The 27,952-nt window shown below is 38.4% G+C and overlaps 1 protein-coding gene across 2 annotated transcripts in view; it reads right to left on the minus strand.

Moving 5' to 3' along the window:
• PTPRA (protein tyrosine phosphatase receptor type A) overlaps positions 1 to 27,952 on the minus strand; it is a 150,099-nt gene that overhangs the window by 52,046 nt on the left and 70,101 nt on the right. The window contains exons 2-4 of one of the 2 annotated variants that reach the window (XM_047744411.1): positions 14,622 to 14,700; positions 13,284 to 13,622; positions 5,301 to 5,327 (exon numbers count right to left, since the gene is read on the minus strand). In XM_047744411.1, the coding sequence (XP_047600367.1) occupies positions 5,301 to 5,327; positions 13,284 to 13,622; positions 14,622 to 14,694 (439 nt within the window). In that variant the 5' untranslated portion in view covers positions 14,695 to 14,700. The remainder of the gene's footprint in view (positions 1 to 5,300; positions 5,328 to 13,283; positions 13,623 to 14,621; positions 14,701 to 27,952) is intronic. The other variant, XM_047744412.1, reaches the window with a different exon arrangement.

Raw genomic sequence — 27,952 nt, forward strand, 5'->3', positions numbered from 1 at the left:
AATAGTAGTAGAGTTGACAACTATAAGCAATAGGACAAGAAGAGTCAGCTACCAGATACCTTAGAAATGAAAATGATTACAGTTAATATTTTAGCACTTACATAGTAGACACAGAGCAAAGCACCATACATATATAATTCAATTCTCTTAAGAACCCCAACATAGAAACCACTATTAACCCTGTTCTATGGGTGACAAACTGAGCACAGAGATTAACTTGCCCAAAGTATAAAGCTGCAAATCTAAAGCAAAACCACAAAGTTACTCTATTCTCCTGACTCTTCATACTCTACATAAACCAATACCACTTTAACTCTTCCAAGCTTTCAAGCCAAAACAGCCCTCTGTAATAGAAGTAGTATTTTATCCTTTGACATGTGATTTACATCTATGTTTCTGGTACAGTTAAGGACAATACAGATAGTAAAGATGTCCTCAGGCCTCTGTGAGGGAAGGAGACTCAGATCTATTAAGAAAACAGGAGAGACCTTACAGCTCCCTGTACCAAATCTCAGACTTAGAGATAGGCTCAGGATCAAGTCACTCTCCTAGGGTACCGTCCTAACTGGACAGAGTCATCATCTCATGTCTCGGGCTTGTCCTGGTCTAGGTCTTTGGGAGGTGGCCTTGCATGATGCAGGCTGGTGCAGGCAAGACAAGCACAGTGGTCTATTCCTTGGCCTACCCCCGCCTCCTCTCCACTATCCATTCTAGCAAATTTCACTTCCTAGACTCAGGCTATGGGGACAGCGTTTCAAAAACACTAAAATGATACTCTGGGACCACAGACGTCTTATTTGCTATATCCTTTTCCCAAGAAAACAAAGGGTAATGTTATTCTAAGGGCTCACATGTAGACTGGTGAGTCACCTAAAGATTCAGACACACCTTGGTCAACTACAAAAATAATCACTGAAGTAAAAGCCATACTCCTTTAGCCTCAATCCCTAAAGTCCGTTTGTCTCATCTCTATGCTTTTCGATATTAGTATTCATCATCTCTCAAAGGCAGAGCTGTAATGTTTTAAGTACTTCCCACTGGCTTTAAAAACAGCAAAAAAAAAATAATCAGGTTGACTCAAGAGCCCAACCAGTGGGTTGAGCCCAATCTTGTCTTGGGCCAAATTATCATTCAGAAACTAGTTTCTATTGCCCACCTAACTTCCCTGAGGCCTCTGGCATTATCTTTCTAAAACAAAATTCTGACCATGTCACTTCCTTCCTTCCCATTACCAGGAGACACCCTGACCCTTGAGCTCACTGTATTAGCAGGTCCATTGTGCAGAGAGGCTAGCTCTGGCCACTCTCCACTTCATGTGCTTCAATTGTTCACAGTTTCTCAAATACTTGACTTGCTCTCCCATGTCTCCTTGCTTTCAGCCTATCCAGTGGCTCCTCATTTTTCTGTCACTGTATTAATTTAAAATACCCAAAGTTCACCTCCATGCGTCCTTCCCACTCTCCAGGCATGAGTCTTTACGTTCTCTCACAGCACTTTATGTGGTATAACCAAATAACATATAGCTGAGTGGACTTTGATAAGCATCAAAGTCCTGTTCACAGGACTGTTCATCAGACCTGTTCATCAAAACCTGTTCACAGGTTTCTTCCATGAGACAGGGAATAGTTTCTTTTCTTTCTGGATTCCTTAGCATCTAACAGGTAGGTACTGAATGAATATATAATTAAAAGTACTTAGGGAAAGCCATGGAGTTCACAATAATAATGTCATTTACTACAATTATCAAAAAATACTTCTTTAGAAAGCCAGGAGGAGTAGGTGATCTGATTTGAGAGCTGAGAAACCTGAATGAGCCTCTGAGATTCAAAAGAATGCTTATCCTGCCTGGTTCTAGAACTCTGTAGTTCAAGGACTCCTTCAGAAATGTTTAGAGGCTACTCTTTCCAGACTTAAAACAAACAAACAAAATTAAAAAACCAGGACGCCTGGGTGGCTCAGTTAGTTAAACATCTGCCTTTGGCTCAGGTCATGATCCCGGGGTCCTGGGATTGAGCCCTGTGTCAGGCTCCCTGCTCGGTGGGAAGCCTGCTTCTCCCTCTCCCTCTGCCCACTCATGCTTACTCTCGCTCACTCTCTCTCTCAAATAAATATATAATATCTTAAAAAAAAAAAAAAGGTACAGTGCAGGAGAATAGCTAAATGTTTACAGTCATAGTGGAATGGTTGCAAGATGACCCTGCCCTGGGAGCTGTCTCACACAAAGGCTCCAGGAGGCATGGAGTTGTCCCTGTGTCTATGAGTCCCAACTGACCGAATAAGATTCCCAACCTCCTGTCTCCCATCAACAGGAACAGTAACAGAGTGGTGGGATGGCAGGAGTAGCAATGTGATAGCCAGCTCCTGCTGAGCAACTGCCATGTGCTGACCCAGTAGGCCAAGCACTTTATATGTGTTACTGCTTTCTCCAAAATAACCCTATGACAGAAACTGTGTTCCAATCCTATTTTGCAAATGGTGAAAAGAAGCACAGGGAAGTCAGATATCTACCTCACCCTGCTGGTAAGTGGTAACAGTCAACTCACGAACTGAGATGGTCTAGCCTGAGTCCAGGGATTTTAACCACTGCATACACAGCTTGTCCAAATATTCCACAATGCCACTCACTTGCCAGCCTTAATATATATATCAAGATTATTCAAGAGCATTTTCTTACACAGGAAAACCTCTGAATAGATGAATGAGAGTATGCATCACTATCCTGCTCCAACTTCCGGAGAATGGTAAGTAGATGTTACATATTCCCCTTCAAGACCATTCCCCTAGCTGCTGGGAGGGTTAGTGTTTAACAGTTCTCATTAAGTCCTTTCCCAGGAAGTACCCTTGGCCTAAGAGAGTAGCCTGGCCCAGGGGAAAGCCCCTGCAACCCCCATTCCAGCTCCAGAGCTTTCTGCAGGACTGACTAAGGCCTTTGCTGCCTTGCTCTGATCATGTGGCATCTCATGTCGTCTCCCTCAGTATTAGTGCCTTCAATGCTTTGCAGGTGCTATGGAGAGAGAAAGTACTCTCCAGTAAACCTGCTATCTCAGAGTCTGTTCTCTCTACAACAAAACTAATAAAACTGAGATGTAAAATTAGTGAAGACTGAAGAACAACTGAAGAGTGCACTCATGACCACTGATTTCATGGGGAAGAGGTACTCAGGAGATAATGCAAGAACTGGATTTAATGCATTACTGTATATTACACAAATCACCCAAATTAACACCAATAAAATGCTTTAAAAGAAAAGCTGATTACAAAAGGAAAAGTGCTGTGATTCCACTTAAATTAGGTGGCTAGGATAGACAAATCTATAGAGACAGAAAGTAGACTATTGGTTACCAGGGGCTGGGAGAAAGGAGATATGGGGAGTTACTGTTTAATGTTTAGAGTTTTAGTTTGGGATGATAAAAAAGTTCTGGAGGTAGATGGTGGTGATAACTATACAACAGTGTGTTAATTTCACTGAACTATCCAGTTGGAATGGAAAATTTTATATGATGTATATTTTACCACAATTAGGAAAAAAGCTAGTTCTACTGGATAGTGTGATATATTTAAAAAATAATACACATGATAAAATAACCAGCTTCTTAGACTTCAAAAGAAAGGAAGCAAAGTTGCCTGCCTCCCTTTGTCTCTTTTTATTCCTTTCTGTTTTGACAATTAAAACACCAGCCATTGCTATTCAAAAGCATCCCAGAGACCAGTGCAGAAAAACTTATAATTTAATGCATCTGTATAAGATATACTTTGCTTAACAAAACCATTATGATGAAAATATTTTAAAATAATTTGCCTCATTTCTCAGAAAGCATTTGGTTTTAAAATTAGAATGTGATATCACAATTTATAGAAATACTTCTAGAGATCTGCTCTGGTAAAAATGTCATTATATTTGGGGCTTTAAATATTGCTGAGAACATGTATGTCTCTTCAATTTTCCTGTTTGGTCAAAATCAATTACACAAAAAAATTTTTTTAACTTAAAAAGGATATGTGCTAATACATATTAATAATATGTCACAATTAGCAATACTCTAGATAATTAAGGTAATTTAATTTCTTTTTAATCACAATATTGGAACCACTCAAATCCATGTTAGTTAGGTAAAACAGGGACAATACTGGGGCAAGAAAAGAGTGAATGTTAAGAAAATACAAACTATGTGGAGGAAGAAAGCAGACTGTATGTTTAATCTTAAAGCCTATACCACTTCGACTTTTGACTGTATTCTGAGATTGGTTAAAAGAGGACTTTTAGAGAGCAAACATAAGTTATCTATTACAATATAAATCTATTAAGTCTACATTTGGTAGTGAGAATCTAGTAAGCAAATATCAATAGCAAAGACACTAGATAGAGTCTAGTTCCTGAGTTTAAGAAAGTGAGAGCTGGAAAATCACAAGAAATCTGTGCACAGTATAACACCTCACCAATCCTCACCAAATACGGTGGCAGATGGACAACACATGAAGGATTATCATACCTACTTTTCTGATTCAAATGCTCCCTTACTTAATGGGAATTCATAAGCCTTCAAATGTTCTATTAATTATGCAAAAAAACCTGTGCATGGTTAAATAGTGGATGGGGGGAAGCCTCAGAAAACTCATTTAATAAAATAAAAAATCATAGGAGAAAAATTGGTTCACAGATTAACATTTTCCAAACTCAAATGCAATGATCATTTCTTAGACCTTTGAATGATCTTTCTCTTACACCCTCTGATGACAGTCTTACTATTGTCCTAAGCAAAATGAGCCACTCCACGTAAGTACCCATGCATTCTGTTCTCTGGTGACCAGGGACTTGGCAGTCCTGCTTAGACCACTTACACAGTATCTCCAGCCACTGCGACATTACACTAGAGAGGTGAAAACCCATAATATCCATATAAAATGACAAAGAGTCCACACTTTATAGACTAGGGAAAACAACATAAAAGGCTAGAATTTTATAGTCAATTATTGACTAGACATTAGGAATTACTACAGGGTAGAAATTATGGCTTAATATCACCAAAGGATGCTATTAGCAAGGTGACATAATAAATTAAGATAACAGCTGTTTTATTACTTGTTAAAAGACATCATAACTGTTAGAATCCATAATCTATATTTAGAAACATAGTATTTGTTTCTGTTACGCTTCTCTACAAGGTTAATATGGAAAACAACTTAAGGGAAAGTGAACACACAACCATACAGACGCACAATGTTACCACAAACTGTGAGCAAAGACGATGAATACTGTACACTATATAAAGGGGACAACAGACATAAGGTGAGTGGCTCACCTCTTCTGTCCTTCGAGTCAGAATTACCTGTGTAATAAGTGAGAAATAGAAACATTCATTCTCAAAGAAAAACATTACAATTCAACCTAAGTTAAGATAAAATAAACTCTAGGAAAACAAGATACTTTCTTCTTTATATATATTGGGGCTAGAATGAGGTACCCTCCAACAAATACAAAACAAGACTGCCCAGACTCACTAAACTTTAATCAGTGATTTGTCCTTTTGAGTACAAAAACAATACATCAATCTTCATAAAAAGTACAAGAACACAAAAAGAAATACAAACACAGTAGTATTAGAGGTCTTTATGTCTTTTAGGCCATTAAAATGCAACAGTGCAAAATTAAGTTAAGGATATAAAAGACCTAAAGGGTAATAGGCAATAAAATCTAACCAGTATGAAAAAAAAAAAATAACCAGTATAGACCAAATTCTGTATCTTAACAAAAACTTCTCACAAGCCCTTATAAATTATTCCCCATTACAGAAAAAACACAGACAATATTCTTTTATCATATGCAATAAAACTAGAAATTAATAAACACTTGAAAATTAAAAGTAAAGCCAAACTGTAAAATACCTAAAAAATAACAAAATCACTCTTGTGGCAGAATCTACCAACTCTCCCCCAGTAAAAGTCTCTTCTTCTTGCTTTTGGTACAGAAACCCTGTTTTGTTTTTTTAAGCTGAGCACAAAGCTTTCAAGCTAGAGACTGCATTTCTAAGACTCCTTTGTGCCAAATGTAGTTATATGAAGAATTCTAGGCAATGGGATGTAAGCAAAAGTGATAAGGGTAACTTCTGGATCACATTCTTTGGAAAAGAAATTGTCCCCATTTCCTCTGTTCCTCATTCTCAGGGGCTGGAACCAGAACCTAATGATGAGAACCATTTCTGACCAAGCAGATGAGGGCAATTTTGTTGGGCTGGCAGAGCTGATAAGAAAAAAAGAACTTATGGTTTCCTGGGTGGTTCAGTCAATTAATTGGTGACTCTTGATTCTGGCTCAGGTCGTGATCTCAGGGTTCTGAGATAGAGCCCTGTATCGGACTCCGCCATGAAGCCTGCTTAAGATTCTTCCTCTCTCAGGGTGCCTGGATGGCTTAGTTGGTTGAGCATCTGATTCTTGGTTTCAACCCAAGTAGGGCTCTGCACTCAGGGCAGAGTCTGCTTGTCCCTCTCCCTCTGCTCTTCCCCGCCCCCAATCATGAATTTAAAAAAAAAAAAAAAAAAAAGATTCTCTCTCCTTCTGCCCTTCCCCTCTTAAAAAAAAAAGAAAGAAGAAAAGAACTCAGTCCTTGATGAGGCAAAGCCCTCTGTCTACCACTGGAATGTGAGAGGGGAAAGAAGGATAACTTCTGTCTACTTAAGTCACTGAATTTTGTTCTGCCTTTATTAGAGTAGTTTAGGCTGCACCATAACTAATACAACTACCCACAAGAACACTTATGGGATATGGCTAACGCTATCCTTACAAACTAATAAATACATAATAGCAGACTCTTTGGAAGAAAAAACCAAACTGTGAAACATAGAAGTGGTTACTTAACTCGAGTATGAAAATGGACATAAATATGTAACAAATATTAACAGCTACGTAGGAAATTAATCTTAAGATATGACTTTTCCTCAAATCCATTCAAGTAATTTTGAAAACATGAATGAGATGCATAGTTTTCTAGGTAAAGCTCATTTCTTTCTGTGAAGCAAAGCAAAACACTGACAACTAAAACTTATCAAAAATAGCACAGATACATTAAAAAAAAGCACACATATAAAGGAAATACCTAGACCAATTTAATTTAAAGATAACTTATGAACGTCAATGAAAAAAACCCAAATACAGTAGTATCAAACAAACTGCTACAGTTCATTCAAGGGAACTACAACACAACCAAGTAGGGTCGTTTTTGCACAAATGTAAATAGTTCAAAGTTAAGAAATCTATTAAAATGATTCACCACGGCATATCACAAAAAGAGAAATCATAATGACCTTGCTCATTGATGTTGAACAGGCAAATGCAAAATTTAACACCCATTCTTGACAGATATGCTCTTTAAAGCAGGAGTAAATGAATAAAACCTAAACATGATAAGTATGTTTACCTCAACCCAAGAGTCAGCACCATCCATGGTTAATGGAAAAACCACTAAGAACATCCGCCTGAGAGTCAGGTACAAGACAGTGCTTTTACCACTGCTTCCTAATTTTGTTCTGAAGATATTCACCAATTCATTTAAAGAGAAAAAGAGACTGATTTGAAGATTTATGATAATTGAAGAAAATTATATCAGACACTGAGGAAATTTTTTAAGATGACAGGGATAAAATATACCTACAAAAGTCAATAGCTTTATGTAGTACACCCAAAACTAAAATAATGATCTAGATCAACTATTTCCTGAAAAAAAGTCAATAGCCTTTATAGCCCCAATAGCAGCCAGTTAGAAGACATAGTGGAAGAAAATACTCCATTTATACTAACAACAAACAAAACACCAAAATAACAAAAAGAAAACCTTTGAAATATCTAGAAATAAGCTGAACAAAACATGTGCAACATCAGTGGCAAAAACTGGAACACTTCTAAGAAATACAAAGTAAGACTTCAGCAAATGAAATACAATGCATTCTTGGATAGAAAGATTTAAAGATGGGGCACCTGGGTGGCTCAGGTTAAATGTCTGCCTTCAGCTCAGCTCACGAACCCAGAGTCCTGAGACTGATCCCTCTATCAGACTCCCTGCTCAGCAGGGAGCCTACTTCTCTCTCTAGCTCTGCTGGTCCCCCTGCTTATGCTCTCTCTCTGTCAAATAAATAAATAAAATCTTTAATTAAAAAAAAGACTTAAAAATGTCAATTGCCCCTGTTCTATAAATGTGACATGATCAATAAAAACTTTTCTCCTGCTATATAAGTTGATTCTAATGTTCATAAAGAAAAATAATCAAGAATTGCTAGCAAAATTCTGAAAAATAAGATTAACAGGGATGACTAACCTTATCAAATATTATTATTTTATAGTTACAATTATTAAAACATGGGGGTTCTGACATGGACAGAGAAAATGATTAACAGAAAATACAAATACCAAGAAATAGGCATAGAACCTAAATACATATCAGAATTCAATATATGGTAAGGTAGCATTTCGAATCAGTGAGAAAAAAATAGATATTCATTGAAAGGTACTGAGACAAGTTGTTAACCATTTTGGGGGAAAAAAAGATCCATAGCTCACACTTCACATCGGAATAAATTCCAGATGGATCAAAGATTTAAGCACACACCCATATGCATATACACATACATATACAGAAGAAAGAAACCATAAGTCTAGAAGAAATCATAAGGAAAATAATTTTGTAATATTGGAGTAAGACTTCCTAAGGGCGCCTGGGTGGCATGGCAGACTCTTGGTTTTGGCTCAGGTCATAATCTCAGGGTCTGGGATCAAGCCCTACCATGAGCTCTGTGCAGAGTCTGCTTGAGATTCTCTCTTCTTCTCCTTCTGCCCCTCTCTCCCACTTAGGCTCCCTCTCTCTAAAATAAATCTTAAAAAAAGAAAAGATGTCTTCCTAAGTATGATCTAATACCAAGAAAACATTTAGTTAAACTGATAAATTTTTTTAATTAAAAAATACTTTGGGGGCACCTGGGTGGCTCAGTGGGTTAAGCCTCTGCCTTCGGCTCAGGTCATGATCTCAGGATCCTGGGATGGAGCCCCACATTGGGCTCTCTGAGTAGAGAGCCTGCTTCCCCACACCACCACCAACCCCCCGCCTTCTGCTCTGCCTACTTGTAATCTCTGTCAAATAAATAAATAAAATCTTTAAAAAAATACTTTGAGGGGTGCCTGTGTGCTCAGTGGGTTAAGCCTCTGCCTTCAGCTCAGGTCATAATCTCAGGGTCCTGGGATGGAGCCCCATATCGGGCTCTCTGCTCAGCAGGGAGCCTGCTTCCCCCTCTCTCTCTGCCTGCCTCTCTGCCTACTTGTGATCTCTCTCTCTCTCTCTCTGTCAAATAAAATCTTAAAAAAATTTTTTTTGAATTGTTTATGATAGTTTCTGTAATGAAGAAAAGCTAGATGAGCAACTGGGGAAAAATATTTGCAACTTTATCTTAGGTAGACAAAAGTTTGTTTTCCTAACATTAAAGAGCTTCTATAAATTTGTCAGAAAAACCTGACATTCTAATAAGAAAACCCGGCAGAGGATACCAACAGAGTTCTTAGATAAAGAAATACAAGTGATCTTTCCAAATACGGAAAGATGCTCAACCTCACTCAGTGCAATGCAAATTAAAGCTACACTGAGATATTTTCACCTGTCAGACTGGCATATATCCAGAAGTTTGATAATTTACTGTACTTAAAACAGCATAAGAAAACAGGCACTTTAACAAACTGTTTATAGGAATGAATTTCCCAACAGAGGAAAATCTGTCAATGCCCACCAGTTTACAAATGCATACTTAAAAATAATTTATCCTATCAATTTATCCTTCTCATATATGCTTGAAATGACAAAGTATACTGTTTGTACTCTGAAAACAACCTTAACGTATACTGATAGGGAAGACTGGATAAATACATTAGGGTATACTTATACAACGAAGCAGCTCTTCACTGTAATACAGAACAAGTATGACAGGCTAGCGAAAAAAAGCAATCTGCAGAAATATAGACAATACATACGTGTATCATTTGTGTAATAAATGTAAGAAAAAGGACTCTATATATATACATACGTACACACATATATAAAAGGAGAAAACAGAGACTCAGAGCAAAGGTCGAAAGGAGAGAAAAATTTAAAATAAAGAATTAATCTAGGTTATGTCCAATATCCAAATAATGTTTTAGAAGAAAACAGAAAAAATGGACAATGAAAGAAAATTTCCAAATAGAAGAAAAATATATCAACCTGAAGAACCAAAAATTTCCAGAATTGAAGAACAAAGGCTCCAGAGATCCTATCAAGTATCCAGCACACTGAATGAAAAAGACCCACATCAAGACACATTTCTGTGAAATTTCAGGATACTTATGATAAAGAAAAGATCTTTCAAAAACACACCAAAGTGTAATTATGAATCAGGATAGCAACAGAATCCTCCAAACCTAGGAATTAGGAGTCAGGGCAATGCTTTCAACATTCTGGAGGAAAAAATATGTCCTCACATTCCATACATAGCCCTACAGACATTTTTGGACATCCAAGGCCTCATGCAACATACCTCTCATTGACTCATATCTCAGGAAGCTACTGGAAGATATGTTCTACCAAAGGATGAGGTAATCCAAGAAAGATGTCAATATAGAAGTCAGGAAGCAAAGAGAATTTCCAAAACAAAAGAGAAAGGAAATCCCACACCAACACCTGGGCAGCAGCCCTGACGATAAAGCCTAGACTTGAGTAAAACAATGGACAACTCAGGAGGAAGATCTCTAGGAATAAAAAAAAAAAAGATTACCTTACAGATCTGACTTTATTGAAAACTGTACTGAGAGGCTATGGAAACTATGAGAAGAACTGGCTAGCAACAGGCAAAAAGAAAACTAAAACAGAAATATAAGGGAACTGGGGCACTTGGGTGGCTCAGTCAGTTAAGTGGCCGACTCTTGGTTTCCACTTAGGTCATGATCTCATGGGTCATAAGACCGAGCCCTGTAATGTGGTCCACGCTCAGTGGGGAAGTCTGCTTGAAGATTCTCTCCCTCTGCTCCTCCCCCAACTTGTGTGGGCATGCACACACTCTTTCTGATAAATAAATAGATCTTTAAAAAAAAGAACCATAAGGCAATTATAAAATCCAGGAAAAAATTGCACAAGAAAGGAAAAATAATCACATTATACTTATAGCTCAGCAGGGAGTAACATCATTATAATAATATAAAACATCAAATACTGATTTAACCAAAAATTATGATGTAACAATTATGGGAGGACTGAAGAGATGGTAGTGATCAGGAGGACGTGGGGGTTCAGGTTGTGACATCCTGATGTACCATAAAGGTTTTCTTGTGTTTAACTGATCAAAAGTCACCAGTGAAAAGCAGTCTCATCCCCTGAGACATGAAATGTGTTAACTATACAATAACTGGTTTCTTAGCTATGGCATAATTTGGACCTAAGACAGATAAAGGAAAACTCAGTTCCCTAACAGCAGAGTGCAAAGACCACAAAAGTGAGAAATAGGCCTAACTTGCTACTTGAAAGCCCTGAGATCAAAGACAAATAATTTAATCTCTATACTCTCACATTAAGCATCTATTAAAGGGAGATAATTATCCATAGTCCTGTCAAAGAACTGGCAAATGAAGACAGAACAGAACAGAAGTGAAGAACACAAAAACACAGGATGCAAAGTCAGTCATGCCTGGGTTACTGTCTCACCTTTCCCACTGACTAATTCAGTTTGTACAAGTTATTTTGTCTTCCTTCCTCAAGTAATGGCTATAACTCACAGAAAGAAATACATTCTACACTGTTACTCAGTATGTGTTTCTGTATAACTGTAACAAAAGTTTCACAAAATAATATACAAAATGCAAGAAGAATAGAAATGGAACAGGATCATCCACTTAAAAACAAAACATGATGGCCCACTAAACTGATTTCATGAATTGGTCATGACCTGTACTTTGAAAAAGACTCCCTAAGTTACAGTTTCATCATTGTAAAATTCCTCCACCTACAAAACATAAAACAGAACCAACCTCAGAGGATTCATAGGATACTACATACGATTACTCTATGAAACTCTCAGCACAACACCTACCACTTAAAAATAGTGCTTGCCATGTGAAGGTGGGCACTGTAAATGCTTTACCTCTATCAATCCATTTCATTCTGATAGTTCCTCTATGAGGTAAGTATTATTACTATCACTCACCCTTATTTTACAGATGAAGAAACTGAGGTACAGAGGTTAAATAAACTTGCCTGTGGTCACACAGCCAGGGAGGAATTCAAGCTCAAGTACTGTGTCTCAGCAGACTGTCTACCATTTATAGTGGCAAAATATGGGATTAAAGCAGGCAGGTGAGGTGCAGGGCCTGGGTTGTAAAGCTCAGCTAAAAGAGATCATCTGTAGCAACGAAATGAGATTCAATTCAGCAAGTACTTTCTGAATGCTCCCCATGAGCAAGATGGGATTCCAATCTGGGGGCCCTCGCCATCTAACAGGGAAGAAATATGAGCCAAGGGGATGAGACCACAGAAGATGCAACAGTGACTTTTGCTAGAAAAGGAATGACAGTTATACAGCTGTCAGGGAAAAATTTCCTCTATTCCTCAAAGAAGCCCTCTAAGGGACCCCTTCTCTTTTACACACCAGGACCCTGAAGCTCCAAGGAGTCAGAAATTTGCTCCACCCCACCTGGTCTCTGATCCAGGGCTGATTCTATCTTTGGTGCCACTTCCCATTCAACCACTGATGGACTGAAGGAAAGAAGTGGGCTGGGCTGAGGCCTCAATAAGCTAGCACTGCAACTTAACTATTTACCTGAGCTCCTCTAACTCCACCCCTGGCCACAGGATTCCCACTCCCTAACTGTTATGGACATTGAAACCCATTCTCCTTCCCATGGTCTCTATGGGTCCTTTCATTTCGAGGCTAATCCTATTACTCAGCTTCTGCAGCCTTTCATCTTTAGTCTCTTGCATCATCAATTACCTCCCCTTTCTCTTATATTTTAAAACTTCTTCTACCTTTAACACTCAAGCCTCCCCAGTCTAACCAGAATGCCAGGCAAAGCATAAACACTCCTCTAGAGTGTTTCTTCATTCTTCTTAAGTCTTTGTTAAACAGATATTCCTGAGAATTCTCTATTATCTAAGTTTCATCAGTTTGCAACTTTAATTATTTCAAGAAATTTTGTGGCTAGAAGACACAAAGTAATAAAACAGCAAGTAACCTCAAAGAGAAAAAGAAAAAACAAAACAAACCCCAAACAGAAACCATCCCTAGTACCTGAAGAAGGGAAAGTTTCCGGTGTGGTGGCCACAGTGCTGGAATTCCCCTCCCAAGGTTCTGTGCTGGCATCTGTGAACTGGTTCTCTGGAAGCCATGTTCCATTTGGTGAAAGTGTAGTGACTACAGAATCGGTGCTTGCTGTTCTTGTGGTCCCATTGTCAGAGTCTGAAGAATTGACAGTGGTTATATAGGTGGGTCCCAGAGTTAGATTGGGGCTGAATGTTGGTGCCACCGAGAGAGAAGTTACTGAAGAAGTAGGATTTGAAGCTTTGGTCTCTTTGACTGATTCTGCTGTTGATGTTTTCATAGATCTTGTAACGCCTACTGAAGGTAAAACTATAAACATGAAAAAGAGAGAAAGAAAGAAAGAAAACACCCCATGAAGAATGTGATAACTCAAAAGTTATGAGGCACAAAGCAGCAAGCATTAATAAATTCTCAAACAGGGGCGCCTGGGTGGTTCAGTTGTTAGGTGTCTGTCTGCCTCTGGCTCAGGTCAGGATCCCAGGCTCCTGGGGCTGAGCCCCACATCAGGCTCCTTGCTAAGTGGGGAGTCTGCTTCTCCCTCTCCCACTCCCCCTGCTTGTGTTCCCTCTCTTGCCTCTTTGTGCCACTCTCTGTCAAATAAATAAATAAAATCTTAAAAGAAAAGAAAAAATAATGTGATAGCTCAAAAGTTATGAGGCACAAGGCAGCAAGCATTAATAAACTCTTAAACAGGGGCGCCTGGGTGGCTCAGATGGATAAGTGGCCGACTCTTGATCTCAGCTCAGGTCATGACCTCAAGGTCCTTGCATCAACCCCCGTGTTGGGCTCCACTCTTAGTGGGGAGTCTGCCTGAAACTCTCTCTCCCTTTGCCGTCCCCCGCCCCTCACTCGCTCTCTCTCTCAAATAAGTAAGTTAAAAAAATAAACTATCAAACACCTGAGACCAAAAAAAGACTACACACACACTCTCTCTTTTATCTAACACTGGACCTTTTCTACCACCTCCAAAGGACTACTGTTTCACGGAGGAAGAAAAGTGGATTCATTACTTATATTCTCAGAATCAAAATAGAGGAGTCTTAAGTAGCAACAGTTTTGTTTGTTTTTTTAACTTTTCAGGGATAAACATATAATCTATTTATTTAAAGTAGTATATTGTATACAGAGCAATGCTATCATTCAACAGGACTCAGAGATTTCCAAAGACACTTATTTTATACCATCAGTTTTAAGTAAAACTTTAATATTTCTTCTTTCTTGAATACCACCCAGGTCTCCAATTTTAGGTCATTAAATGTGAAAGCAAAATTCTATTCAGAACACTAGCCTTATCAAATGACAATTTACCTGTGGTTGCATTGTTGGCACATACACGTGTCAGACTACTGCCAAGCAGAACAAAAATGAACCAGGAATCCATGCTGACCTAGAAAGGAGACAGCCATATTAGACAAGGTCCTATATTACTGTAACTATGTCCAAAATACTCACCAAAGGAGTATTTTGTGTAAAATCTTCCCAGCAATAAAATGTACATACAGACCAATGATCTTCTGGGAGTCTGATATGCATGCCCCCAAATCCAACTACCTAATTGAGTTTTTATATCAATACAAATAAAACTTAATAAGAACACACTTCTTAAAGCATTACCCTCAACTTTGGCTGTACTTTAGAATCACCCAAAGAACTTTTAAAAATCCCCATGCCAGACTGCATCTCTGGGAGTGAAAGCTAGGGAGTGGTCCAGTGAAAAGCTCCTCTTGAGTTCACCATGTGCAGCTTTAGCATCTTCAGCATGGGAAGTATGGAGAAGGTAGGGTGACTGCGATGTAATACTCTTTGAAACAGACCTCATACAGTTGTTCCCAACCTTTATTTCATCTCAAACCACATCAGAGTCGTGGCACATTCCTACTGATAATAGTGGTTCATCTGTCCATTCAGATTTTTGTGTCCTGTAGTGAGCTAGGTACTAGGGGAAGAACTGGGGAGCAATACACTCAAACATCCCATCTTCAAGAGACTCACATCCTGATGGTAACCAAATACGGCAGTGACTCTCCGAGGGAAGCAGGACATGCCTCTCCAAGGGGTACATGAGAATCTCTGAAAAAGGGTAGGAGGATGAAGGTGGCTCATACACAACCTTGGAGTTTGCCTCTGGTACCAGCAACCATACCTAGTAGGGAAATGGGCTCAGTAGGTGGTCTTCCCAAGGGGAAACCATGTAAGATTTGATGACTTTACTATTCTTCCCACCTGACTATAATCTAAAATAGGGAAAGCATGCAATTCCCTCCAAAAGGGTTAGAAAACAAATTGGAAAGCTGATTATTTGTATGCATATATATTCTTGATAGGAAATGGCCTGAGGAAAAATAACTATGTGTTTGGTGGGACACTGTCAGACCATCACCTCATTTCACAAAGCAAAAATAAAATCCAGAAGGGTAGAAGGATTAAATGCTTAAAAACACATTTTACAAGGAAATAAATTAATATTTACGTGAGCTCAGGATGAGGAAGGATTTTCTGATGTAAGAAATCACAAAGGTAAAAATGGCATATCTGACTATAGAAAAAAATAAAAGCTACTAAATGTAAAAGAAATCAATCATAAACAATGTTCATGAATAGACTCAATAATGTTCATGGAGACTCAATGTCAGTTCTTCCCAAGATGTCAGTTCTTCCCAACTTGGTCTATACACTGGATGCAATCTCAATCAAAATGCAAGTTATTTTGTGGATTTTGATAGACTGATTCTAAAGATTATAAGAGGCAAAAGACTGAGAATAGCCAACTACATACAGAAAAACAAAGCTGGAGGATTAACACTACCTAACTTCAAGACTTATCATAAAGCAAAAGTAATCCAGACCGACTGGTATTGGTAAAAGAAAAATAGATCAATATAATGGAATACAGAGCCCAGATACAGACCCACATAAATACAGTCAACTGGTTTTTGACAAAGGAGCAATGGCAGTACAATGGAACAAAGACAGTCTTTTGAATAAGTGGTGCTAGAACAACTGGGCATATGTGTACACAAAAAAATCTGGACACAGACCTTATATTTTCACAAAAATTTATTATAATGTATCACAGACCTTAATGTAAACTCTATAAAGCACCTAGAAGATAACACAGGAGAAAATAAAATGACCTGGTATGGTGATGACTTTTTAGGTATAACACCAAAGACACAATCCATTAAAGAAATAATTAATAAGCTGGACTTCATTCAAATTAAAAACTTCTACTATGGGGCGCCTGGGTGGCTCAGTGGGTTAAGCCGCTGCCTTCGGCTCAGGTCATGATCTCAGGGTCCTGGGATCGAGGCCCGCATCGGGCTCTCTGCTCAGCAGGGAGCCTGCTTCCCTCTCTCTCTCTCTCTGCCTGCCTCTCCGTCTACTTGTGATCTCTCTCTGTCAAATAAATAAATAAAATCTTTAAAAAAAAAAAAAAAAACTTCTACTATGCAAAAGACAATGTCAACAGAACAAGAAGACAAGCCACAGACTGGAAGAAAATATCTGCAAAAGGCACATCTGATAAAGGACTGTTATCCAAAATTTACAAGGAACTCTTAAACATCAACAATTAAGAAAACAAACCAATTAAAATAAAGGCCAAAGACCTTAACAGATACTTCAGTGAAGAAGATATAGAGATTGCAAATAAACACACAGAACGATATTCAACATATGTCACATTACAAATTAAAACAAGACACCACAACACATCTATCAGAATGGCCAAAATCCAAAACACTGACACCACCAAATACTGATGAGCATGTGGAGCCACAGGAACTCTCATACACTGCTGGTGGGAATGCAAAGTGGTACAACTACTCTGGAAGACAGTTTAGTGGTTTCCTACATAACTAAACATTCTCCATATGATCTAGCAATTGTGCACTTGCTATTTACCCAAGAAAGTTGAAAACTATGTCTACACAGATATCTTCAAATCGGTGTTTACAGCAACTTCATTCTTAATCGCCAAAACTTGGAAGCAACCAAGACACCCTTCAGTAAGTGAATGGATAAAGAAACTGTACTACATCCAGACAATGAAATATTATGTAGCACTTAAGGGATATGAGTTATCAAGCCATGAAGAGACATAAACTTTAAGTGATTATTAGTAGGTGAAAGAAAGCAATTTGGAAAAGCTATACACTATATGATTCCAATGAACAACATTCTTAAAAAGGCAAACTCCTGGAGACAGTAAAAAGATCAGTGATTATGGGGCTAGAAGATGGGAGGGAATGAACAGGCAGAGGATTTTTAAGGGCAGTGAAACTATTCTGTATGGTAATACAATGATAAATACGTGTCATTATTTGTCCAAACACATAGAATGTACAACACCAAAAGTGAACCCCAGTGTAAACAAGACTTTGGATGACAACGACATGTCAATACAGATGCGTTTGCGTTATTAAGGGTACCACTGAGGTACAAGGTGACAAGTGTGGGAGGCTGTGCCTGTGTAGGGGCAGGGAGTATTTGGGAACTCTAATTTCTGCTCAATTTTACCATGAACATAAAACTGCTCTAAAAAAAATAAAGACTATGGGTTTTTTAAAGACTTTATTTATTTGAAAGAGACTGAGAGAGAGAGCACGAGAGGGGGTAGAGTCAGAGGGAGAAGCAGACTTCCCACCAACCAGGAAGCCTGATGTGGGACTTGATCCCAGGACTCCAGGACCATGACCGGAGCGGAAGGCAGCCGTTCAACCAACTGAGCCACCCTGGGCCCCCTAAAGTCTATGTTTTAAAGAAAGGAAATAAACTAGAAAATTGTTACAAACAGGACAAAGGATTAAAACCAGAAGTCCTATAAATATGGAAAACATTAAGACCTCAATTTGGAAAATCTGAAGAACCTCAACAGATATTTACAGAAGAATAAACGGCTAAGAAAATACATGAAAAAGTGTTGACCATCCCTATTAATCAAAGGAATAAAATGACGAGAGAACATTTTTGCCTTTCAGATCAGAAAAGATCCATCATATGAAATATTCAATGCTGGCAAGAGTCTCATGAAAAGGAACCAAATACTGGTGGGAATGGCCATTAGCCTGTAATAACAAATTCCTTCCCAGAAAGATTATACAAGAATCTTAAACATGTCCATATTGTTTTGTGACCCATTTCCAAGGTTCTATTCTGAAGTAGATGTAAATAATCTGAAACTCAGACTAAAATGATAGAGATATTAAGTAGAAAAGCAGAAACAATCCAAATAGCCAACAGCAGGGAAAACAGGAAAAAGTTGAAGTAAGTGCTATGCTGTTATTCAAGATGATATACCGCTACTATTCAAAATGCTATCTTCAAAGAATTTAAGGAAATGGAACAAGCCCTTCATTTTTTTTAAAAGATTTTATTTATTTATTTGACAGAGATGACAAGAAAGCAGAGAGCCCGATGAGGGGCTTGATCCCAGGAATCTGGGATCATGACCTGAGCCGAAGGCAGAGGCCTTAACCCACTGAGCCACCCAGGTGCCCCAAGCCCTTCATTTTTTAAGCTTAAAAAAAAAAAAAAAAGATCAAAACTGAACATACCATATGATCTCAACTAAATTCATATATGTGTATGAATATATATGCATGAATGTAAAACTAGAAGGAAAAATCTATAAACATTCAGCACAGCATTTTATACTTATATTTTCTTTTTTACATTGTACTTTATTCTTTCAATTTTAAAAATGGAGCAGAGTATTTTTATAAATAATCAATAAAATTAAGTTAAAAAGAAAACAGATTTCACTACAGAGCATGACTATACAGATCAAAACTAAAATGAAACTGCAGAAGAAAGACATACTTCACCTGAGAGTCTGCAAGGGAAAAAAACGAGTATACAGTGAACTGCAAGTTGGAGAGGATTTATACGAGTAAACTGGGGAGTGAGAGGTATGTCAACGTAAGAAGATCCATGTCACTAACAAGGTGTGTCCACAGACCACAACCAGGAACCTGGTAGTCAAGCCCTCACTCTGCCCAAATATAAAGACCCTCAGGCAAATTCCTGTGACTTCCTGCCTCCTACATTAAAGTGCATCCATATCTATGCTTCTTCCTTCCTCTTCCAGTCTCCAAATCTTCCATTCCAAGTATGCCAGAGCTGCAAATCAGGAAGGAAAACTAAGGTTTCCCCACTTTTCAAGGATCTCATATGCAAACCTTTCTTCCTAGAGCCTGCTCTAACAGTCCCTGTTCTTGGCATTCATCACTCATCATGAAGACACTGCAATGTTTTCTTCCCATTCCCAAGTCTGAATACTTTCTGTGAAGACAGTTCAACATCCTCACAGATGATAGCCACCACAATTCACATCTGGGCCAGCCTATGAATTCCCTGACTTGCTCAATCCTAACAGCCTCATACTTCTTTCTACTCTACTTGGGCCACCCATGTCAATGGCTCACCCCAGGTTCTGTCATCACCAGGAAAAACTCATACTGAATTGCACCTTCCCACTCTCCAACCAGACTCCCATCCTTGCAGTTCTCTCTCTTTTATGTGTACTATACCTGTTCTTAGACATCACCTAGGCTTCTAGTCCGTTGAAACTTTTTATCCAATATCTCTGTCCTATTTCCTTCTTTACCCAACTAAGAAAACTTGGTGTCAATTCCATCACTATGCTAACACCCTAATTCCTTTGCAACACCATTCTATTCTACCTACATGGGGAAAAACAAAACAGCCCAATCCTGAACTAATCCAACCATCAGCCCTATACTTGGAACTGCCAAATGCTGCTTATGAAAATCAAACAACCGATAAGGCCAATATCCCTTCTGCCCTGATAGAAGTCCAAACAATTTCTGCAATCTTTCTGTATTTTCTTACTCAGCTCTCTCCAATTCTCCATAGCAGTGATTTCAAAGGGCCTCCTTCCCTCTCCAACCACCTCCTCTCACACCCCCAGCTGTTGGCCTTGCCTTCACTTCAGAGAAAATAGAAGCCATTGGAGTGCATGACACCCATAACTTCCAGTCAACATATTTACAAATTTCTTCCTTCTCTGCAATTACTCTCAAGAATCTCAGTACATCAGGAACCTTGTCCTGTAGATCCCCTACTACCATCTCCTAGCTTTAACTTCTCCCTTTCATAACAGCATTTAAACACAAGAATTTCTTTTTTTTTTTTTTGAGGTTTTATTTATTTATTTGACAGAGAGAGACACAGCGAGAGAGGGAAGACAAGCAGGGGGAGTGGGAGAGGAAGAAGCAGGCTCCCTGCTGAGCAGGGAGCCCAATGCAGGACCCTGGGATCATGACCTGAACCGAAAGCAGCCGCTTAATGACTGAGCCACCCAGGTGCCTCTAAACACAAGAATTTCTTTTTTTTTTTCTTAAAAACACAAGAATTTCTAAAAGAAAAGAACTCCTTTGACTCTATATCAGTCCTTCAGCTAGCATTCTCTCTACTCTACTCTGCAGCCAATTTTCTCGAAAGAGTTGTCTCCATGGCAATCTGGCTTCTTTTTCCACCATTCCACTAAAACAACTAACTACTTCTCTATTTTTAAAGAATAAGCTATTCAAAAATATTTCTAACTCATTCACAAATGTCTTAGGACTCCTACAGATTAATAAAAAAGGAATCAACAATCCAAAAGAAAAGTGGGCAAAAAGATATGAAACTGACAATGCAACAGAAAAGCAAATGCCTTCTCTTAAATATAAAAATAAACTGCTTAACCTCGCTCATGATTACAGAAATCCAAATTAAAGCTATATTGTGGTATCAGTTTTCACCTATCAAGCAAATAAAAAACTTGAATAACAATGCATCGGCAAGACAGAGTAAACAGGTACTCTCATATGATCTATAAATATTTAGCAAAATTACAAAAACACAAACCCTTTGACACAATTCCATTTGAGAATTTTACAGATAAACCTATACTTTTAAAGTGCCATTATGTACAAGGTTATTCAATGCAGCACTGTTTGCAATAGAAAAACACTGGAAATAACCTGAATGTTTACCAACAGCAGAGGGGAACGTGATTAAATAAATGATGGCATACTCATAAAATGGAATACTATGAGGCCTGTTAAACAGAAAAGAGGAGGCTCTTTGGAGATCATTTCATTTCAGCACACAAGACACCTGATTTTGAACCATCTTAAAAAAAACCTTTTCAAAAAATTAAATTAAAATTCATGGGGCAGGAGAGCCACTGGTATTTCTCTCTCCCTCCCCTGCCCCACCTTTCTCTCTCTCCCACACATACACACAATCTCTTTGTTGTTAAATCCCTCAAGCTCCCTCTGTCACATCTGATTTACTGATACCCCATACGCTCCGAAATTCATCTCTTCCCCACACCTCTCTCTGAATTGATCTTAAAAGCTGGTTCTATGATAAAGATCTAGCCTTAGATGAACACAGATACAGATGAATGGTTAAATAGTTTGAATCCAAGGGAAATACGTACTATCAAATGTCAGAAGGAAACCAGCACTGCCAGCTGTAGTCTGCACGATGCCAGAAACCATGTATACAAATTCTAAAGTAGAAACGGTTTTGCCTTTCACAGAATGATTTTTAGGATGAGCTACTATTCGTGATATTTTTATTTCATTTTAAAAATTAGTCTGACAGCTTCTTGTAAAACTAAATATATACTTGCTTCATGACCCAGGATTTCTACTCCTATATATTTATTTACCCAAGAGAAATAAAAACGCATGTTCACAAAAAGACTAGCACAAAAATGCCCATAATAACAAAAAACTGAAAAGAACCCAGGTAGCCATCAATAAGATATATATATATATATATATATATATATATATATATATATATAAACAATGGTATTTTCTCACAATGGAACACTAATAATGAAAGAATTACTGATACGTACAACACGAATCTAAAAAATATACTGAGTGAAAAAAGCCTTACACAGAAGATTATATAACGTATGATTCCACACACATGAAGTCTTAAAACAAGCAAATCTACTCTATGGTGGATCTACTCTACTCCTAATCTCGGGGTTATGAGTTCAAACCCCACATAAGGCAGAGAGGTTACTTAAAAAACTTTTTTTCTTTTATTTTTAAAAAGACTGTATTTATTTATTTATAGAGAGTGAGTGAGAGTGGCTGAGCAAGCATGTGGGTGGGGGGTGGTCGAGGAAAAGGGAGAGAGAATCTCAAGCAGATGCCACCCTGAGACCCAACACAAGGCTCAATCTCATGACCCTGAGATCATGACCTGAGCTGAAATCAAGAGTCAGATGCTTAACCAACTGGGCCACCCAGGCACCCCCAAAATTGAAAAAAAAAATTTTTTTTCAAACAATTAAGAAACTAATCTGTGGTGGGAAAAAAAATCAGAACAATGCTTGCCTGGGAAAGAGATGGAAGATTTACCAGAAAGGAACATGAGGGTACCTTCCTGGACAACAGTAATATTCTGTATTTGGACAAGGAAATGCATTTGTGTATTTGCATATAAATTTCACCTCTGAAAACAATTCTACCCATAAATGAGTATCATAAATGACATGCATGCTAAAGTATTTGGGAAGAAGTATACTGATATAAGCAATTTACTTTGAAATACATTAAAAACAGTATGAATGATGGATGAACACAGAGACAGTGGACAGATACATGATAAAACAAGTAGAATAAAATGTTAATTATACAGTCTAGGTGGTGGAGATGGATATAAAATTCTCTCAATTTTTCTCTATATTTGAAAAATTTCATAAGGCAGATAAAAGTTCAGGGAGAACTGGCATATTGTGGTATTGAATTTTATAATCCTAGGACAGTATTTCTCCACTTATTTTTTTTAATATTCTTCAAAGTGTTAACTATATTTACTGTATTTTTTGTCCTATTCATGTCTTCCTGCATTAATTCCCGATTATTTTATATTATGCTGTCACTGTGAATGGAATCTTTTAAATTTCAGCTATGAGGTACAACTGACTTACAAATTATAAGATATTTAAAGTGTACATCATGGGGATTTGATATACATACAGAATGTGAAAGGATCCTCCCCATCTAGTTAATTAACACATTCATCATCTCCTACCTTTTTTTTTTTAGTGAAAATGTTTAAATCCTACTCTCTTAACAAATTTAAATTATACAATACAGTGTTATTAACTACAGTCACCATGTTTTACATTAGATCCTCAGACCCTATTCAAGTATCTTCTAGATGAAATGAATTAACGTTATTTTTTTTTTTTAAAGATTTTATTTATTTAGGGGCGCCTGGGTGGCTCAGTGGGTTAAGGCGCTGCCTTCGGCTCAGGTCATGATCTCAGGGTCCTGGGATCAAGTCCCGTGTCGGGCTCTCTGCTCAGCAGGGAGCCTGCTCCCTCCTCTCTCTCTGCCTGCCTCTCTGTCTACTTGTGATCTCTCTCTGTCAAATAAATAAATAAAATCTTAAAAAAAAAAAGATTTTATATATATATATATATATCAATCCTGGACATCTTTCATATCAATATATCTAGATACTTTTCTGTGGCTACACAGTGTTTCATCATGTCTATATAATCAAAATTATTTTAACCAGTCCTTCTGCTTGCTTTTGTTAAGTAACAACTAACTGTATATGATTTCTTCCTCTGTCTCCATATATCATTTTTGATTAGGCAAGACTGGTCTGAGTAAAGACAGAATTACGTATTTCAGGAAAGCCAAAATAATGGAAGAAACTAAAATTTAACATTGTTCATTTTTCAAAAAGCACTTGTGAATCATAATCCTCTGGTTAACTGTGAGTTAGAGAATAACTGAGGAGGGAGGTTTGGGGAGATGAGTCATGAAGTCTGGGCAGTCCCCCGATTTATCAGACACAATGGCACACACATTGTGTTTTCTCTCCTACTCTACCACACCCAGAAAAAGAGCCAATATACAATTCTTATTTCATTACAAAAGCATTTCTTAGTTTAAAAAAATTGGTTCCACTGAACATACATTAGGGTGCTAAGTCAGGAAAGTTTAACATTCAAACAACAGAGGAAAACCAAAATGCCACTGACAATACTTACAAGCCCTAGGATATATGACAAATGAAGTTCTGAAAAACTGTAACTGTTTTCCTGATTCTGAGGGTCTAAGAGCATTTCCTAAATGTTCTTAAAATTCGAATTCAGCATAGATCTGAGACACTCTATGGATACATGTGGAAGCTCTGCACTCAGTGGTGGAGGCAGCATGGATGGTGGGCAGTGCCCACTAGTTGTTAAATCACTCACGCTTGCCCACCTGCATTGAGCACTCTATATGCCTCCTCTCACTTAACCCTCCCCAACCCTATGATGCTGATACTTGTGTTACTGCAACTTACTGTGTTGTGGACTTTTGGGGGTTTGGGGGTTTCTCTTGAACTACGGAATTCTTGGATGTTAACTTTATAACCAGTCAATTATAGATCCTTACATGCATTCCAGGAGTAAATTATTCCAAATATACAACTTGCACCATTACAGGCATACTGAGTATCTGCAAGAGAAAAGATTCCCTTGGCTTCAGGCCAAAGAGAAACACTGCTTGCCCAAACATACACTCCCTGTCACTGGGCCCTGAGAGTTCCCAAGAGACATGCCATCCTCTCTTAGGAGGAAGGAAGAAAACTGGGGGCTAATACTTGGCGGGGAGGGGCTGGGGGGGGACACACCCTTTCCCAAGTTAGTTGTGGTCAACTGACTAAATCCTGGCCAAGGAGTTATAAGCTAAAGGGTATGATGAGACTTCTAGGAAGGTGGTTTTAAAACCTTTTTTTTTTTTTTTTAATTTTATTTATTTGGCAAAGCAGGTGGAGCAGCATGCAGGGGCAGAGGGAGAAGCAGGCTCCCTATCAAGCAAGGAGCCTCGACCCCAGTAACCTGGGATCATGATCTGAGCCGAAGACAGATGCTTAACCAACTGAACCGCCCAGGCTCCCCTAGGAAGGTGATTTTAAAGGGAAGGAAGGAGTTCCCCCCATGATGGCCCCCCATCCTCCCTCCTGTAATCTGGAATTTAGATGTGATCATTGGAACCCCAGCAGCCATTATGGACCCTGAAGTGACCTAAGGATAGCAGAATAGAGAGCTAGAAAGAAATCAAGTTCTATGATGACACTAACTGCCATACCAGTCCTGCTTATTTTTACATTTCATATATATGAGAAAGAAAAAAACCTGTTTTATTTTCTGATCTATACAGCCAACTCCAATCCTGATACAGATAGTTATAAGGAATAAGACCAACTCTTAATATTATGACTTCTGATGATCTAGGAATGGGAATGATGAAGGTGCTCTGGAATGTATTTTTCTCAGCCCTCTTGCTAGTAAGTATAACGCTGAATCCATTTGGTAAAGAAAGAATGTTTCAAGGAATCAGTATTGCGAAGCCCCACAGCAAAGGAAAGGTCAGCAAATCTTCACATTACCCAGAGTGTGGACTTTGGCTGTGATAGTTTCCATTAAGAGAGTATCTATTCCAAGTTAAGCATTAGAGCTGATAAAATGTGATCAAGTGTCAGGTAGAAATTATCTCAATATCTGGTATTTTACCTATTAAATTAAATCTCATAGCAACTCTACAAGTTACATACTCTTAACTCCCATTTTGCAAATAAAGAAATTGAGAGATGATCACACAACTATTAAATTGTGTAAGTTGAATTCAAATCCAGGACTATCTAACTTCTCTTCACAAATCTTATCAAACTTGATCTTTTAAAAGTATAAAGACTAGGGGTGCCAGGGTGGCACAGTTCATTAGATGACTGACTCTTTGGCTCAGGTCTTGATCTTGAGGTCATGAGTTCGAGCCCCCAGCCCCGCATGGAGCTCCATGCTTAGTGGGGAATCTGCTTAAGACTCTCTCTCCCTCTGCCCCCAACAAAATAAGCAACTAAATCTTAAAAAAAAAAAAAAGGCATAAAGACTAATGTAGAAACAGATAAATCTTCCTAATGCGACCTAAAACTAATTAATTATTATTCCCATTTTATAGATTTCTAAGCAAAGGGGCAGTGAATATTTTAAATGTGCTCACATTAATCAATCACTGATTTTCAGATATTTAATATATATGACTGTTCAAGTACTAGTCTTGATTTAAGTAAACTCACCTCTTTCACAGAGATGAAACTCTCAGGGAGAAAGAAATGTATTCCACTTTCAGCCTTACTGAGGATGTCTCCCAGGTTTGGGAGAAACAAAGAAGTGGCAGCTAGGTGTGTTAAGCTCTGCCCAGGCCTTCTCCTAGGGCTGTTCCAGTTCTCTGATTTGAGAAAAAGGCCCCCAGGAGGAGGATTCAATTCCTTCAGCTACCTATTCACTCAATCAACATTATATTATTTATTACTAAGAACAAAAACTATTTTTGCAACTACAATCCTTGGTTGCCACTAGGTGCTTGGCACTAATACCAGGCATTCTATATACTTTAATGCATTTAATCCTCACAACCACCTAAGGAGTTAGATATCATTCTTCCATTCTATAGATGAAGAGTCTAAAGATCGTAGAGGTTAAGGAATTTCCTCAAGGCCACATACCTAACGAGTGGCTATTAGGATTACAAATCAAGGCTTTTAAAACTTCAAAGCTCATGTCCTTGCCTTCACACTTCAATTAAAGTTGGGAATATCACCAGACAGATTAGATATGGACATGGTCATCCAGTAGTTCCCTAGGCAGTAGTGAGGCACAAATAAACAATTTGTTCAAGCTCTGAATTATTATCTGCCATAAATAATGTTAGCTGATCAAGGTGAGTGGTAAACCTGCAGACCAGATAAGGAATTTTCAGGGGCGGGTAACACTTGAGCTGAACTTGGGAGGATAGAGAAGTGAGCTAAGAAAATAGAAACAGTCTTGCAAGTAAAAGGACTTGGGAGACTTAAGCCTATCTGGTTCCAGGAATGGCAAAGAGCTGGGTAAGGGCATCAAGCAGGATCTCAATAAGTATACATTAAATGAATGTGAAAAAGACAGACATGAAAGACTGGGGTCTGTGAGGATATGTGGAGGTACTGCAGGTGGTGAGGTGACCAGAAGCAATGATCAGATCCCAGAGGGGCTGACAGTCCACAATAAAAAGTTTTTAAAGATTTATTTTATTTGAGAGAGAGAGAGAGAGTGTGTGTGTGTGTGTGTGTGTGTGTGTGTGTGTGCACACAGGTACACAAGTATGGTAGGGGGCAGAGGAAGAGGATCTCAAGCCAACTCCAGGCCAAGCACAGAGCCCAACTCAGGGCTCGATCCCAGGACCCTGAGATCACAATCCATCTGAAACCAAAAGCTGGCTGCTCAACTGACTGAGCCAATCAGGTACTCCCACAATAAAAAGTTTTGATCTTGTATTGAACATACAAAGGAACCCCAAAGGCTTTAGCACAAAGAGAATGACTAGAACCATCTGGATTTCAGAAACAATGACAGCAGGGTGGAGGATTAACTAACTGGTGGGGTTTGAGGTTAGGAGAGCCACTGACTGAAGCCTTCAGGAGTAATCTAGCCAATAAACCACAAGGAGCTCCAGGCAGGGAAGGAATATCTAGAGACTGATAAGAGGATTTACAGGGCATGATACAGTGATTTATAAGAAATATATACAAATGTATAGACTTGGTGAATCACAGTGTTG

Source organism: Lutra lutra, chromosome 9, assembly GCF_902655055.1.
Source record: "Lutra lutra chromosome 9, mLutLut1.2, whole genome shotgun sequence".
Lineage (NCBI taxonomy): Eukaryota > Metazoa > Chordata > Mammalia > Carnivora > Mustelidae > Lutra > Lutra lutra.